Source organism: Poecilia reticulata, chromosome 22 (assembly GCF_904066995.2).
Source record: "Poecilia reticulata chromosome 22, P_reticulata-male-v2, whole genome shotgun sequence".
Taxonomy (NCBI): domain Eukaryota; kingdom Metazoa; phylum Chordata; class Actinopteri; order Cyprinodontiformes; family Poeciliidae; genus Poecilia; species Poecilia reticulata.
Window position 1 is genome coordinate 18,702,075 of NC_088851.1, and position 16,201 is coordinate 18,718,275.

The window sequence follows — 16,201 nt, forward strand, 5'->3', positions numbered from 1 at the left end:
GAAGTAGGAAGCTGCCCAGCTCTTGGAAAATGTATGTAATGGGTTCCCACAAAGCATGAGAAGGATCAATAAGGATACGAAAGTGTTTTGACGTAAGTGATCAGTGGAAAAGCAAATCGAAGCCCTATGTTTCACTGCACAAGTCCTTCACAAGAGATTTAGTGGACTCTAGAGATGTGGTGCTCATTTCTGTGCAGGAACGCCTACACAGTTATAGGTCTCAGGTAGGAGTCATCCAAACAAAACTTTCTCTAAATGCCTAACATAAAATACAGAGTTAGAACAAAAAAAAACTAAAACTAATGGTTTTTGTATTAGAAATAAGTCTTATCTGGACTGGCTAACGTTAAAATAACATCGATGCTTAAAGCATTTTTATTGAATATGGAGGAAAAAGAAGGTGCAGAATTTAATGAAACACCTCCAAGATGGTGAGAGAAAGGAACGAATTAATCATGTTATTGGTTTTTGCTGCTACCAATGGCATTGGCAACAAATCGCTGTTAGAGTGAAGAATGGATCCAATTAAATAGCATAAGATTCAAGGAACTATCATAATATTTGTGAAAAACAGAAACTGGAGAAACAGCAGCCCTGCCTAAGCTAAAAATGTGAAATTTTCATTTTAAACATAACCGTCAATAAGACACATTTTGACCAGAGTCCCAATGTGTCACACTTTATTTTTGGTATGTGAGCCATGCTGCCAATCTAACCATTTCATGTATAGTTTAATTGATTGCAGACTTGCATACAAGGGACACCTACTGAGAAGTATTTTTTACATATTGGTCTCTGTAAAGGGTATATTAGTGTATTATTAATCTCTGGTATGTCACTCTGTGTACAATGTCGCCTGCTGGGCTGACAGTTCACAACACATGTTTTAAATGACATATGTTCTAACTCCAAGTTGGATAAACTTGGATGCTAAATGGATTTAGCAGGAGGTGATGTGTAATGAGAGAGGGTGTGGCCTAAGATGGTCAACACCCTAAATCAATATGTGCTTTCTTTAGGCAAAATTGGTCAAAAAGAGATTTAATTTACTCTGAAAATTCCCAAAAATCTCCCAGAGGAATGCAGCACTCTTGAAATTGCTAATTTGTTGGGGTGTGATCGTGAGAAAGTAAAGACACAAATGAACTGCCACGGATTTATGAAGAATAAGCGTCAAGCTGACAAGAATCCATTATCTTATGGTACTGAAATATTCCATAACTGCAACCAACCCGGAGAATCGAGAAGTACAAAATGTTCAGAGCCCAGAGACATGGCCGAGGAAAGGAAGGCTGAAATCTGACAGATAAGCTGAATCATCTAAACTGAGCCAAGAAATAGCTGAAGTCAGAATTTTTCAAAGGTCTTATGGACTCATGAAATGAATGACGGACCAGATGATTGGACCCGTACGCGTGTGGATCAAAAATGGACAGAGAGCTCCACTTCGAATCAGACGTCAATTGAGAAATCGTGTGCATTTATTAAACTGAGGATTTACAGTGAAGTAAAACAATCCACCTCTCTGAACAGGAGGCTGCGGTTGCTGCTGCACAACATCTGCTATATTCATCACTGATTTTATTTAATGTTAGAAAGTTTATTGGAAGGTTTTGAATTGTGTCATCGTAATTCTCACTTAAACAAATAAAAATAAAAATGAAAATAGATGAGAAAATGTAATGACAATTCTACACTATAGAAGCTCCACAGTGATTATGCAAATATAGAGCAGATTTCCTCCTAAGAAAGACAAAACCTTACTTACATTCATGTTTGAGGTGTATTAATATTATGAATTAATCAATAGCACTGCAGTTGGTAATTAAGGGTAATTACTGTATAACATCTTGCGATATTAAAACATCAAATGGTAAATGTTTTACTGCAGACCATGCATACTTGATAAAAATAAATCACAAAAGGAAAGACTTCAGTTTGTTGAGTTCGTGACAAAATCAATAAAAACGCAGACTTAAGGCATTTTTGTGGCATATTTTTTTCTTTGTATATCAAAATTTTTCAAAGGTTTTATGGACTGATGAAATGTGTGACTCTTGACACAGTCACTGTATATATTTATGCATACCGTATAATATTTATACAATGAAGATAGTGACAGTCCCTATGAATGTCTCTCAGAAAAAGGAGAAAGGAGAGCAGTGACTGGTGGACGTAGTGGCGGTGGAGCTGAGGATGCTGCAGGCGATAAGAACCAGAAGACAAAAGAAACCAAAATATCAGATATGTGGAAGTGTAGGGTCTTTGTAAGTGCGTCAGATTTAAACTCCTTGTTTAAACTGACGTTTGTTGGACTGTTTCACCCATCAAATAGTCTCTATTGGCAAACTGCTGAAGCGTTCAGTCAAACAGGAAGTAACACAACTGATGGACACATGGGAAAAGCTGCTTATAGTGCCCTCGCCCCACCCCTCCTGTTTCTGTGTAAAACCCAACCAGGCCAGATCAAATTAAGTGGTTTGATACTTTCCCTGCCAATCCGATTAGACCGATTAATTCCCAAAAGTGTTCAAATGATTAAAGCCGGTTAATGGGCCCGGGGAAGGTTCATGGAATCAGAGTTGGCCGCAATATCACAGAGTCAGAGAGAAAAAAGAAAAAAAACGCGAAAAGGTAACTGTCGGTAACTCTCCTCTGACTTTGCTTTAGCTAATAGGAAGTCTGTTAATGCCTGCCTGGTTAGCTCCAGCAATGTTTTTGTTTCTTTAGATCACAAACCTTTGAGGAAAACACTGCTGATGAATAGTGCATCTACTATGTGGTGACACGGTGCCTAAATATAGAGTAGAAAATAGAGCAGAAGAAAGGGGCACAGGGAGAACCATGAATATTCACAGACCATCTACAGTAGCACAGAAAACAGTTTGTTCTTATTAAAAGATTTGATCTGTGCTCAATGTGGTGCCGGGTTTGCATCGCATTTGTGGGTCATGTTGACATTTTAGTGCAAATTCAAATAAAAGAAAATCCTTTGTAATTTTAATAACTGACAGTTGAGAAAGAAGGAGCTGTACCAAGAGGGTAAATAGTCACAAGTTCCCCTCCTGCCTCCACACTTCCCACCCTCACTCTCTTTTCTAATACACTCATCTCCCCAGGGAGAGGTATCCATCATTGAAGACGGCTGGGATGTTTTGCCACGTCGCCGTGTGCATGTGAACACAAGGTGACTCAGAGAGCGGCACGGCTCGTGTGAGCCGCGTCTTATAAATGCAGCCCCATGTTTCCCCCATAAAGTGTCCATCAGCACCCTAATGCATCGCCCAGTGAATGTGACAGAGCCTGGGCTTCCACATTATTAACTCCTGGCATTTTTATGAGCCTGTGGAACACAGTCCTTCTTCTGAATAAGATACGCCCATGTGTTTGTTTTTCTGTATCGTTATTTCAGGGGGTTTTTTTAGCATGTAGCATGAGAAACCACAGTAGGAACCAAAAGACATGCAGATGAAGGAAGAGGGAACTGGTAAAATGACACTAAAATGTACATTTTAGACCTCTATGCAACTGTGACATTGTTGGTAGACACATATTTTCACTCTGCACAGACCATCCTCACTGTGAAACATGGTTTTGGAAGCATCATGCTGTGGGTTTGCCATTGTTTGTCTAAATCCAATCAGGAATTTGCAGCAATACATAAAAATTATGTTCACGGAGGTTCACCATTCAATATATAAAGTATGTTACCTTTCTGTGTCATTACAAACTCTAAAAGTGGGAGGAAAATCTATGACATTTAATTGCTTATGGGGCACTGTCACAAATCAGTTTGGAATCATTTTTATAACTGACATCATATTGTCACTAGATCCAGATGAATTTAATCTTAGTATAAGCATTCATAGATTAAACTTGGTATATTGACTCAAATATATTAATTACAAATTTATGTCACACTTTTTACATTTTTATTCATCCATTTTCTTACACCCTCATCATGGGGTCAGGGTGCTGGTGCCCATCTCCAGCTGTCAACAGGCGAGAGGGCAGGGTTCACCCTGGACAGGTCGCCAGTTTAGATTTTTATTTGTAAAAATATTTAAACCCATAAAGCGTTGTCCTTTAGTTTAACAGTTATGCACTAATTGAAGTTAGTGGTAATACATGTTAAGACATTCAAGGGACATAAACATGTTTGTATGTATGCATATGTATAGCACTGTATGTTATGTAAACAGTGTTCGCCATGATAAATTGCATGTTATTAAAAGCTCAAGAGAAAAGAATACATTCATAGTGGCAGCCTCACAATAAATTAACAAGATGTTTAGAAAACTTTAATCACATACAAATATGCAATCACTATAACAATGGTTTAATGCCTCACTATGTTTAGAATCGACTCCAAAGAAGTCTTACGTGTGAAGAAAGAGAACGATGCAGAGGAGTGATGGAGCTTTATGTTTTGTGTGGCTCTTTCACATAGTGGGCGTTCTCAGTGGGGATGGATAACACTCAAGCAGATTGTGAAAGAAATCAGCACAAGTGGCTCATATGATCAAAAACAGGCACAAGTGGCTATCTCAGGAGCCAATAAAGGACTTTCAGCTTATGCAACCGGAACCATTGGGCGCGGGGGTGCGTAAAAATCCCCCAGCAGGCATGCCAGACGCATAAACCGAGGAAGACGCCCAAGCGAGCAAGTTTGGAAAACGTGAAGTCGACAGTAGAGTTTACACCGCGCCGCCCACAGCCGGTCACTCAGCCGGAGTCGGATCGCCCTCCGTCGGAGTTGCTTGGAGCTCAGACAGATAGACCGTGCGTAAAATCTACCAACCAGACGCAGCAGTGGTGCCATGACATGCAGGACACCGCGCGCCAACTCCACGGAAAAGCCTCCTCGTCCGCACGGATGTATAGCACCGGAATGATCATTTCCTCCGAAACTGACCGTAATCTGAAGTAGAGGATGGTGGGTTCGTCCATCCCTCTCCATCGGTTCAGCTGCGCCGAAGAACGATGCTGAGAAAATCAGCGGCGGGATTTTCTCCGACAGGTAAGATAACGATGCGATCGGGCATGTTTGGTATACCAACAATGTTCCTATGCTTTTATGTGCATGTGATTTTTACAGAAAGACATGAATCCGCACAAAAAAATGAACAAAGAAAATGTGAAAACATTAAATTTTTGCTCAATACATTCAGTTCGGCACTTTTAAGTGAAGCTACGCAATGTCACGTAATAGTGGGGAAGTGTATATTTATAGTTGCGTGCATTTCGAGGAGAGGAGGGAAACTGCTGTGGTCAAACAAAAACAGGCATCATCAGTAATTCTGAAGTCGGAGCCCTCACTCAAGTGCACTTATTCCTGGATGTGTGATGTGGTTTTCCTTGTCTAATGTAGTGTGTAATGGAATCCCTTATCTGGACTGTGGCTCATCCTCGGAGGCGTGTGAGGATGGACACATTGTTGTAGATATTGATTCTGAGGCTTCTGTGTGCTTGTGTTTGTGTGACTCTAGGCTCAGATTCAGTTTACATTAGTCATGCATCTCCACAGCAAACAGCTGTGAAATCCAGCGTGGCAGCCTGAGCTTTGGCTCTCTTGGGGTCAGAGGTTTCAAAGGTCTCCTGCAGATCTGCAGGTCATCTCCGCCCCTCTACGTCTGTCTCATAAATCAAGCCTTGTACAGTTTTCTTTTTCTTTTTTTTTTGTCAGAGGGACCTTGTTTTCCAGTTTTCAGCTAATTCAGTGCAGCAGCCGCCTCACTGGATGTGATCTAATTTTATTATTAATCAAACCATGAGAGATGGATTTGCTAGATTTAGGACGATCTGGCACATTGGCGCTGCACTTGCTACACAAAGCACAACATTTGCGTACTCAAATCAGGACATGCCCAGATTGCCCACCATCTTACTGACAGACTTGTTGCCTTAGTGACTGCCTTTTCTCACTCTTTTTGTTTTGTTCTCTAGATGCAATTCTGTTTTTAGTTCAGGATTTAAGGCTCTTTTTTGTTTGTTTGTTTGAGTTGCCCAGCATTGGGTTACGTGACATGATTTGGATTTTAATCCTCAGTTTGTGGTTTCCAGAAATAGATTAAACGTTTCACAAATCTAAGACATATAATCTGTAATGACCTTAGAATTATCCAAGATTAACGAGTTTTTATATTGCAGTTCAAATGCAAGTTTAATTCATCCAAGTCTTTGTTTTCCCAAAAACATATAAAAAAATCCTCCTGTTTTATTTTCACTAATATGATACAGAATGACTAAAACGTTAAAATAGCACTTTCATTTAACACCAATGGAAAGCTCAGAAGCCTCATTAGCAGCTAACAGTTAGTCACTTGAGGTATTCTCACAATGGTTTTATTTTTTTCTGTCTTGTCCTTACCCATTTATTTTCACTCAAAATCCCCCAAAATAATCCTTTATAAACAATCTGAAAGCACCAGGGGTCAGAAAATCCTTCATTGCTGAATGTGTTAACATAATTCAATAACTACTTCCTTTCGTAGTACAAAATGAGAACTTTAAACATAAATACAAGTGTTCAGTTTCAAGCACATACTTTTATTTTCTGGACTCATAACAAAAGCTCAGACGTATTCACGTCTGAGCTGGCATCAACTGGAGAGTGTTTTGCGAGACAGATTTCACATTTACATGGTGTCATTAAACTCAGAGTAAGTCTATTACCATGAGTTTAACGGCACCATGTGAAGGCGGAATCCGTTTACTGTATTGCATGCAGCAGATTATCTTTTGCCGTCTCCATTAGTCAAACAGCCAGTGTGAGACGTGAAGGGACGAGACTGAAAGTGGAGATCTGCTGTTTTAAAACACTCCTAAAGACTTCACAGTGGTTTTTGTAAACACTACAGTGAGAATCTTTTAATTATCTTCCTGTCTGCAGTGGACTGACAATCATTTACATGGGGGGTAGAGATTGGAGGCTGTGCATCATCAATAATCTTCCAGAACGGAAGGACTATTTCCTGATAAAGTAACTGTGAAGTTATGTAAAAATCACAAATGTGCAATGAAATTGCTTATCCTCCATTCGCATATTTTCAACAACGTGTTTCAGTACTCAGAATCTTATTTCCTGTAATCTGACAAGAAGAAAGTGCTACTACTGTATTTATTGCAAATTTTGTTATGCAAAAAAACCGTAACTGATCTTCCCCTGAAACACCATTTGGTCAGAAATGTTTCACAGCCAGTAACTGTACAGAGTGAGGAGGATGAAGTTGGATTGGAAGTTGAACTCACGAGTGAAACAGCAGTGAGATGAGACTTTAAAGTGCAAACTACCTTCATATCACACCAAGTAGTGCAGACTTTGCAAATGTGATGTGCACATGTTGGCAAGAAAGACAGTATTTGTTTTTTTTTTTCTGGTTCGACATCTGAGTTTTTTGTACAAGAATTCTGAACGATTTGAACAGTTTTATTAAACATTAGATCATTTTCTCAGACATCTGACAGTAAACAGGTTATTCTGCTTCAACAGAAAGATAATTGGTGGCTCATTGTCTCATACCTCAATTTTTCTTGTGAATAATCTGTGGCTTCTGTGTAATTAACCTCCCACTGCAAACAAGATGGTGATTGTTGGAGTCGTTTTAAGATATTAGAGGTCATCTTTGGTCTAGCGGTTAAGTCCATTTTTTTGAACGAGCTAATATGGATTTATGCCAAGAGAGATTTAGCTTCTTTTAACAAAACAGAAGAAAAAAATCTCGAATTGTCCCTTTAGCCATTTTTTCCTCATTTAACCCATGGGATTGTGAAATATCAGAAAGATAAATTGAATCACGAGACCAAATTCAGAAGCACCTGCCTCACTTCCCCCCAGTTTTCAGTAAAACCAAGCGTGACACATTTGAAGGATTTTTTTTTTTCTGACATGTTTGTATGAAACTGTGGGTAAGTGATGCAACAGTAGAACATACAGCAGATGGTGATTTCATGGCTCTGCCTGCTGCAAGCTTGTGAGAGGACTGTCAGTTGCCAATAGAATGAAACATTTCCTGCACTGAATTCCTTTAAAATACCTAAACCAGAATGTGTGGCTTGAACTACCCTGCAATGCTGCGCCTAATTTAAAAAGAATGTGCCACAGTGAAAAGCTACCGTTGTCATTTTTCTTAGAAACTATATTTGCTTGATGTGTTTGTTATGTTTTCTTTTTTTTCTTTTCACAGCTACAACACTGACAGAGATTCTTTGGACTCCAACCTCGAGATTTTAAAGCAGCCCATCAATCATGGAGAGCCTCAGCGAGCTTCAAAACCCCCTGCTGGACAAAACCAGCAGGCATGCGGTTCAGAACGACTACCAGGGCTACCAGTGTGACTACTCAAACCAGCCATACCAGGACAGCCTGATCGATTATTACTACACTGGGACCAGCGGGAAGCACAAGACTCCACAATTCTTGGACGCCACGTCTCTCCATCTGGCCGTGGAGGCTTTTTACAGGCCCAACTTCATCCTGTTCAAGGACGACGTCAGCCTTCACAGCAAGGACTCTAAAAACGAGAGCTTTGAGACCACTTTCACAGAGAGTAAAGATACTGTTTCATGTGGGGTTTCCTCAGAAAACACTGTGGACATCAGCCTGCAGGGAGAGAAGGACCTGAAGATCCAGACGGTGTCATACGAGGTGGAGGAGGAGCAGTGTCCCGAGTACGAGGTCTGGGATCACACCAAAGAAAATCCTCTTTGCATCCCTACAAAGGTTTTCCTCATGTATTAGCTTGATTTGGTTATTATTTCAGCAGTTACCACAACATAAATTGATCAAAAAGCACGGAAATGAAAAAAAATGAAACATTTAAATTCACCTAAATGCAACCCAGTTCAAGTTGTAATCAAACTCATTCCTGCTCAAAGTCAAAAGTCGAGTTAATTCGAGTGTAGTGAAAAACTTTTCAGTTCAGTAGGACCCGTTCTATAACTCTAGCTCATAAAATATAAAAACCGCACTTGAAACAGGAATGGAGAAAAAGCAGGACCAAATTCAAGTCAGATGGACATCTGCCTCAGGGGCAGAGAAAAGAATGTGTCTAAAAGCATTTTGATTTGGAACAGCGAGGCAGATAAAAAGAGGAATATCAACAAAGTTACTGCCAGCAACAATTTATATCCAAACTAAAGATAAGTTTGGCTGAATGAGGAAAAAGTCCCAGTGGCAGCCCAGCAGTCCAGCATAATGACTAAAGTGATGGGTCATGCTCCCCCAGGTTTGCATTTTTTTAACCAAAACCAAAAGTTTTAATTCAAATTTTAGAAGTGAAGATGGTGCCTGGCTTCAAAATCCAAACTGAGGCGAGTTTCTTAGAGAGTACGCATATCAATAAAACCACTGCCTAAGGTTCTACTTTTTTAAACTGGAGTAAATCTTTGTATTTGAATGTGAAACATGTTGGTTTTTTTCCACAGGATATGAATTATAGATGTTTTAGATTGCCAAAGTTAATAGGTTGAGATCTCACTTGCTAATTGCCTTCATAGCTTTCTCTCACATTCAGTCATTTAAACTAATAAATGTTAGTGGCGCAACTAAACTTTATGAAAATACATAGATTTGCACGCAACTATAAGACGCAACTATATATTTCCACGCAACTATAACAACTCTCGCCACGAAAACATAGATCGGCGCCCCCTCCTCCCCCCCAGGGAAGGAAGGTCAGGGTGAAGGAGAGGAGCGACGCTCACTCGCCCCCCCAGGCGACGATACGTGAAGTGTAAAACTCGCTACATTTACCTCGTTATGTGCGCGAGGTGAAGGAGCGTAAGGCGCGCTGAAGTGTATGGGGGAACATCATTGGCGCGCCGCCCCCTCCAGACGGGGTTTTGGCACCCCCCTGGTGCTGCGCCCCTATGCGTTGCATACCCTGCATACCCACTTTTTGTGCCACTGAACAGCTGTCATAAACTTTTATGTTTTTGACGTTGTGTTGCATCACAACCACAAACTTTAATGTCTCTCACAGCGATTTTCATGTGATAAACCAAGAAAAGTAGAGTGTAATTGTGAAGTGGAAGGATCAGATATGCTGGGAGATAATAGGAGATCTTGCTTTAAGGCAGTAGTGCCACCAACTGCAGTCTACAAGCATACATGATTTTAATTTTTTTTTTTTTTTTAAACAAAGAGCTGAAAGTGTGGATTTTTATTAATTTTCCCTGAGGCAGTAGTTTGTAAAACTTGAATTACAGCAACAGATCTTTGTAGTATTTCTCTCTTTGCTAGTGCACGGAATGAAGTTCTGCCCAGTTCAGTCATGTTGGGGGGGAAACTGTTTTTGGGCATGAACTCTTCCCAGTTCAGATCTGGACTTTGACATCTATGATTCTAACATATGAATATGCTCTGATCATTGTAGCTCTGACTATTTAGACATGAATCTCTGCCTTGATCTGAAGTCTCGCAGCCAAAAACAGTTTTTCTTCTAGCATTACTTAGTATTTATCACCTATTAACACTGACTGACTTCCCTGTCTCTGCTGAAGGATAGCGTCCCCACAGCATGATGCTGCCACCACTTTGCCACACTGGTGATGCAGTGTTAGTTTTAGGTATATATCTTATTACTACAGGTTTTTTTGAGTGTTTGACAGGCTGATTCTGATGCTGATTTGTTCTCGGTGATTAAAGATGATCTTTTATCCAGCACAGAATGACGTCTTGTAAAAACATGAGTCATGGTGCACAGACTGCAGTAATACCTTTTTAGTTTGCTATTCTTATGGAGTGCCGGCGTGATTTAATGTGATTAAAATTTCTTTCCAAACGGTCTATGTACTCAGGGTCCTAAAAAATTTATGCGGTATATAAGTCGGCTTTTGTTTTATTAATTTCAAAGAAAATTTCATATCTGACCTTATTAGTCCAGACTTTTTTTTTTGTCTAAGGGCTATAACGGCTTAAAAAAAAAGACAGAGAGAAGAGAAAAAGGAGCATGGAGAGAAACTCTTTTCAGAAGTGTAGAAAATCTAATTTTAAGCAAGGACACTTATGAAATACCCAGGGCTCTGAGCTGGCAGAGGAAGAAGTATAGCACCCTAACCGAGCTGATGATCGCGCCAGCTCCTGTCACTCGGAGGCCTGGCAGATGGATAGAGACACTGAAGCAAGCTCCATTAATGCTATAAGTAATGTCCTGCTTTGAGGGAATTAGGCGGGACTCGGCTGATGCATGGCCCTCGTAGCAGGTGAGCCTCCAGCTGAAGTTTTTCTATTTCAATTCAAAAAGGGCAAATAAATCTGACGAATAGATGTTTGATGAAAAGCTGGATTTCGAGCTGCATTACGAGCAGCTGTGTTTCTTTACTCGCCTCTCTGCTTGTGCACCCATGATTTATGTGTTTTATAAATCATGAAAGCAGACTTAATGCAGAGCTGCGCCGTGTCGAGAAACGGCAGCAAACGGGAAGAGTTTCGGAGCTTCGGGAATAAAAATGGGGGAAAAAAAAAAGAAAAATGTTCATATGTACATTTTTATTTACCTGGAGAAGAAGCCGTACTGTATAACGAAAGGGAAAACTGAACTGGCAGATGTTTGACATGTGTGTGACGGGGGAGAAATAAAATACCAGCAAGTCCTCCTTCCACGATGCCGCTGTGACTGCCCCAGCCAGCAGGGTCTCTGTGTGCTGAGGCGACTGTCCCCTCCTGAGGCTAACGAGGCCTCGGAGAGAGCAGTGACAGGGTTGTTAGAGGCAGTGTGTCTCGGTGGAGCCTCCATCAGTTATCCAGACAGAGCAGACTGGGGAGGAGCAGCGAACCCAGCCGACAGGAGTCGGCATCAAAGAGGCTGTCAGTTCGACTGAACACTCTGGTCACTCTGGACTGTTATCAAGTGTTGCCACAGAGATAACGGGAGATTACACGCGCTTGTAGTTTAGTTATGCGGTAATGACCAGCTGCTGTTCTGATGGATACACCTGGCTGTCCAGGTGGGCTGTGTTCATAAATCAAATAACAGGGAATTTTTAAATTTTATCTTGGAGAAGCTTGCTATTTGTTAAATGCTTGTTAATCTTGTGCGTCCGTCTCATGATTTTCTCAAAATACAGGTGCATCTCAGTAATGAGAAAGGGATATAAGAGTTTATACATCTCTTGTGAATGTTGATTATATCTTACAACTAATGAAAACTTTGAAATCTGGTTATAAAAAAAAAAAAAAAATTATCTAAGACCAATAGAAGGCTCCATAAACATCAGTAATATTAACAATTAATATTAAGTTTACAGAGTGGTGAATCTATGAATATTTATGGAAAATTGAACGCAAGAAAAAAGTGTGGTTCAAGGAAAGGTGCACAAGCCCTAATCCTTGAGAGTAATATGAAGCAAAGGCACAGAATCCAAGTTGCTTAAGGTCCAGTGTTAGATTTTCACAGTCAGTGATCATTTGGGGAGTCAGGCCAGCTGCTCGTGTTCGTCCAAAGACAGATCAGCCATCTGTCGTCAAGTGTAAGAGAACAAGCTTCATCGAAATTAAAATTTTCCTTTCACAGAAAAACCTGGCACCGACCCACACTGCCAAAAGTACCAGTATGTGGTATAGTGATCATGACATCACTGCACTTGATTGGTCACCAAACTGGGTATTCTAAAAAAGACCAATGATGGCAACTTCGGTATTCTGTAACAACCAACCCACCGCTTCATCAGCTGAAAACAAAATCCCGACCACACATCTCGTTCGTATGACATTTTTCAGTAGGCCAACGTTTCTGTGTTGATAATTATTTTTTGTCTTGCTCTTGTGTATTTTCATCTTTTTGAAAAGATTTTTTTCCTTTCACCCAGATTTCCATTCATATGCTTGGATATAGCACTATGCAAAAGAAATCATCTTCTTTAACATTTGTGTGGAGTACGAGTGACTGGTTGTTGGGCAGCAGTCTTCCCTGGGATTGTGTTGGCCATAAAATAACCAAAATAAAATATTTCTGCATTACAAATAGTTTTTATTGCCGTTTTGCAAAATCCTGAGAAACAGAATTTTGAGATTTCATTAACAAAAGGAAGAAATTACTAAAGTAAAACCTATCTGAAATATTTTGAAATGTCTCCTTTATGTAATGAGGCTGTAAATAATGTTTTACCTTACAAATTTCTAAAATATTCAAATGTATTGGGCTACACCTGCAATGGCTTTTTGCTAAATTGCTCCGAATACAAAAATGATGCTGCCTGTTTAAATCAGAAGACACAAGAGAAAATGTATACAACAAGCTTCACTTTACATGCCTGAATGCCGCTTCACTTCTTGCTTTCCAGGCTTTAATTACCTGTAAAACGGTTGCTAGAAGTTCTGCCTCTTGCATTGATTTTTATTTTCCTCTCTCTTTTTTTCCTTCTTCCTGTTTCATTGGATCCCTGAAGGCAGACAACACGCCTAACAAATGAAACCTGCTCCTTATGGAGGCTATTCATTTACAAAACCGTCCTCTCAGTCTCTGGTACAGCAGTAAGAAGTGTAGCATCCCCCTCTTAAAGGTCACTCACATGTCACACTGTTATTGTTGCTGCAGGCCTGATGGGCTCGTGTCAGTCAGATCCCTCATTCATTAGCCCGCTCAGAGCCTGTGGCTTTGAATTTGAGCATTAAGGGACAGTATCTGCTGACTGCGGAACGCGCCATGCCTTGTAAGATGTTTGGCACATTAGGGGAGGATTGTAGAGGTCTCTCAGGCTGGAGAAGCAATTTAGTACATAAATGACACTGTCGTCTCGCTGTTTCTTCTGTCACCTCGTGATGATGGAACAATCCGTTAATCTTGAGTTATCTGTCACCCTGCTCATGGGTGTTGACAGAAGCACCAAATCTGTTTCAGCTGACCGAACTCAGACTGTCACGGCTGGTTTTGGGAAACAAGGACAGAGACCCCGTCCTGAGGAGGGAGAGGAGGAGTGGGAAAGCTCAGGAGTGGGAGGGTGCGTCTTGTCAAGAAACATCACTTTGAAGAAGTTCAAAGTACATCTGACTATTGCGTGTCAGTCTAACTTACTCATACATTTTGTAGGTGTCTCAGTCAAGATCAAAGCCTCATTTTCTTTTTTGCTTTTTTCTTTTTTGCCAACTCAAAATGTAAACTTGAAAGCATAATAAAATCTGATTACTGTTTTTATTGATCCTTGTAAATGTGCTGTTTTCCAGAGTGACAGCTCCAGCGATAGTGAAAGTGAGGACAACTTCATCGTACTTCCCCCTCGGGACTACTTGGGCCTGGCCATCTTCTCTATGCTCTGCTGCTTCTGGCCACTGGGCATCGTTGCCTTTTATTACTCTCACAAGGTACAGGGCCCAGAGACCTCGAGCGGGTCATTAATTCTGATTGCACCACTCTTAAGGTCAGCAAGCACAAGCTCTCAAACAAGTGTCTGCCGCAACCCATTTACCACCCTGTGATCCTGTTTGCAATTGTTTTGGATGATTGAGTACATAAATTCAGAAATGCACCAGGCAGAGAAAGCATTAACACTCAGATTTTTTTTATCGCCTGTGAGCTTGGTATGAGCAGTGGGCTTCATAAACATATATCATATATGTTTATGTGTATGTGTCAGTTTGGCCCCCCTTTTTTGGTTATAAACAATATCCTAGATTGGACTAGTCTTTATCTTTCAGTTCCAAAGGACCCAAAGCAAACCCAGTATATGTTTAGGTTTCTGGGCATATACTGTGAAAATTAGAAAATGTCACTTTTATTTCATATAAAAAGCCATCCATCCATTTCTCTGACATCAGTTTGTAAGTATATTTGTCTGTTTACCCATCAATCCCCTCCTTCCTTCCTTTTTTTGAGAGACTGACTTCTGAAATTTGAGTCTGGAAAAGGTAGGAATTTTGACATTATAAAGTATGGCTTGCCTGCATTTGGTGCTTTGCAACATCTTCTGCAGTTATTGGGAGAAAAAAGAAATACCGGAGCTAAAATTAATGCGTCAGAAGAATAAATAGAGGTCTTGCTTTTTTCCCCCCTCAATGACCAAAACAACCAAACAACACATTTGTCACTGTCAGAGGCATAATGACCTAATTGCCATGGTAACTAATGGCTCCCTGAGAGCATTTCTTGTTTTTTTCTCTTTTAACTGTGGCTTAACACCTACTCATACACTCTATGCTGATGAGTAACACAGCAGCTCATATCACTCTCTGCTTTGCTTTTTTAGACAGGCAAGGCCATTGCTAAGGGAGACTTCTCCAGAGCGGGGATGAGCTCCAGAAGAGCCCTGTTCCTGGCCGCCCTGTCCATTACGGTTGGAACAGGGATGTACGTGGGGGTGGTTGTTGCCCTCATAGCCTACCTGTCCAAACCTGGACATGTATAGCACTGGGCCCAACTGCTGGAGGGGTGAGATTAGTAGGAGGAGGCGGCATGAGAGGAGGGGAAAAGCTGGGCAGATCTCTGTTGCCTTTGATAAACCTGTGTGATGAAGAAAAGGAAAACTGTACAGAGAAATATGTCTAAAACAGAGAGAGCAGAGGATGAAAATACTCCATGTGTGGATGGAGCATTACTTCAACCACGTATTGATCCAACTGAGTCTTTATTTCTGGTATGCAGCATTTCCACCAAAGGAATATGAACAATAAACACTGTTGGAAAAAGAAAACTGTCTGAAAACTGAACTCAGAAAAAAAAAAACGACCCCTCTTTATCCTCTTAGGCTTTCACAACAACTTAATGTGAACTTTAGAAAAGGTGTTTCATCTGTTTATCAGTGTCTTAGCAACTCTGTAAATAGATTTATTGTTAAGTGGTAAGAAAGTCAGATTTTATGGGATTGTTTTTTCCTTTCTTGGGGAATAGACCAGAAACAGATCACATCACAGGAAAAGTGAGAAGACGACACCAGACAGAAAGGACATGATGGTAATTTGTGTCTGTTGTGTGCTGTACATTTAGTCAATAAATGCATTTGGCATGAATAATGAAACACCTTCCGTGTCTCGCTGTCACTTATTTTCACTGGAGCAGCTCTGCGGGTTTACATCCTAGAAATGAAAAATTAAGTTTATAAAAGTGGAATCCAGATTATTCCAGATTATATTTTTCAACAAAATCTAAGCAATCCTTTTAAGAGGGTTTTGTTATGCTCTTGGATGCTTCTTTTACAATAATCAAACTTAAAAAACGAGCAGAGAAAGAAGGCAGGAAGTTGTGCGTGAAACTTTCCTCTGGGTGGC

At 40.4% G+C, this 16,201-nt stretch overlaps 1 protein-coding gene across 2 annotated transcripts; it reads left to right on the plus strand.

Annotated features, from left to right (window-relative positions):
* Positions 1-4,448: 4,448 nt before the first annotated feature.
* On the plus strand, positions 4,449-15,955 carry LOC103458501 (synapse differentiation-inducing gene protein 1-like). Of its 2 annotated transcripts, none has more exons than XM_008399350.3 (4): positions 4,449-5,020; positions 8,187-8,722; positions 14,165-14,302; positions 15,184-15,955. In XM_008399350.3, the coding sequence occupies exons 2-4, from the start codon at positions 8,249-8,251 to the stop codon at positions 15,340-15,342; spliced, it is 771 nt and encodes a 256-aa protein (XP_008397572.1). In that variant the 5' UTR covers positions 4,449-5,020; positions 8,187-8,248; the 3' UTR covers positions 15,343-15,955. The 2 variants fall into 2 exon arrangements, with proteins under 2 accessions (XP_008397572.1, XP_008397573.1); XM_008399351.3 differs by having other exon boundaries at positions 4,459-5,020; positions 8,187-8,677.
* Positions 15,956-16,201: the final 246 nt, after the last annotated feature.

Coding starts and splice junctions, on each gene's coding strand:
- LOC103458501 (XM_008399350.3), top strand. CDS start 8,249: ATGGAGAGCCTCAGCGAGCTTCAAAACCCCCTGCTGGACAAAACCAGC. Junction 8,723..14,164: donor CTCTTTGCATCCCTACAAAG/GTTTTCCTCATG, acceptor GCTGTTTTCCAG/AGTGACAGCTCCAGCGATAG. Junction 14,303..15,183: donor CCTTTTATTACTCTCACAAG/GTACAGGGCCCA, acceptor TTGCTTTTTTAG/ACAGGCAAGGCCATTGCTAA.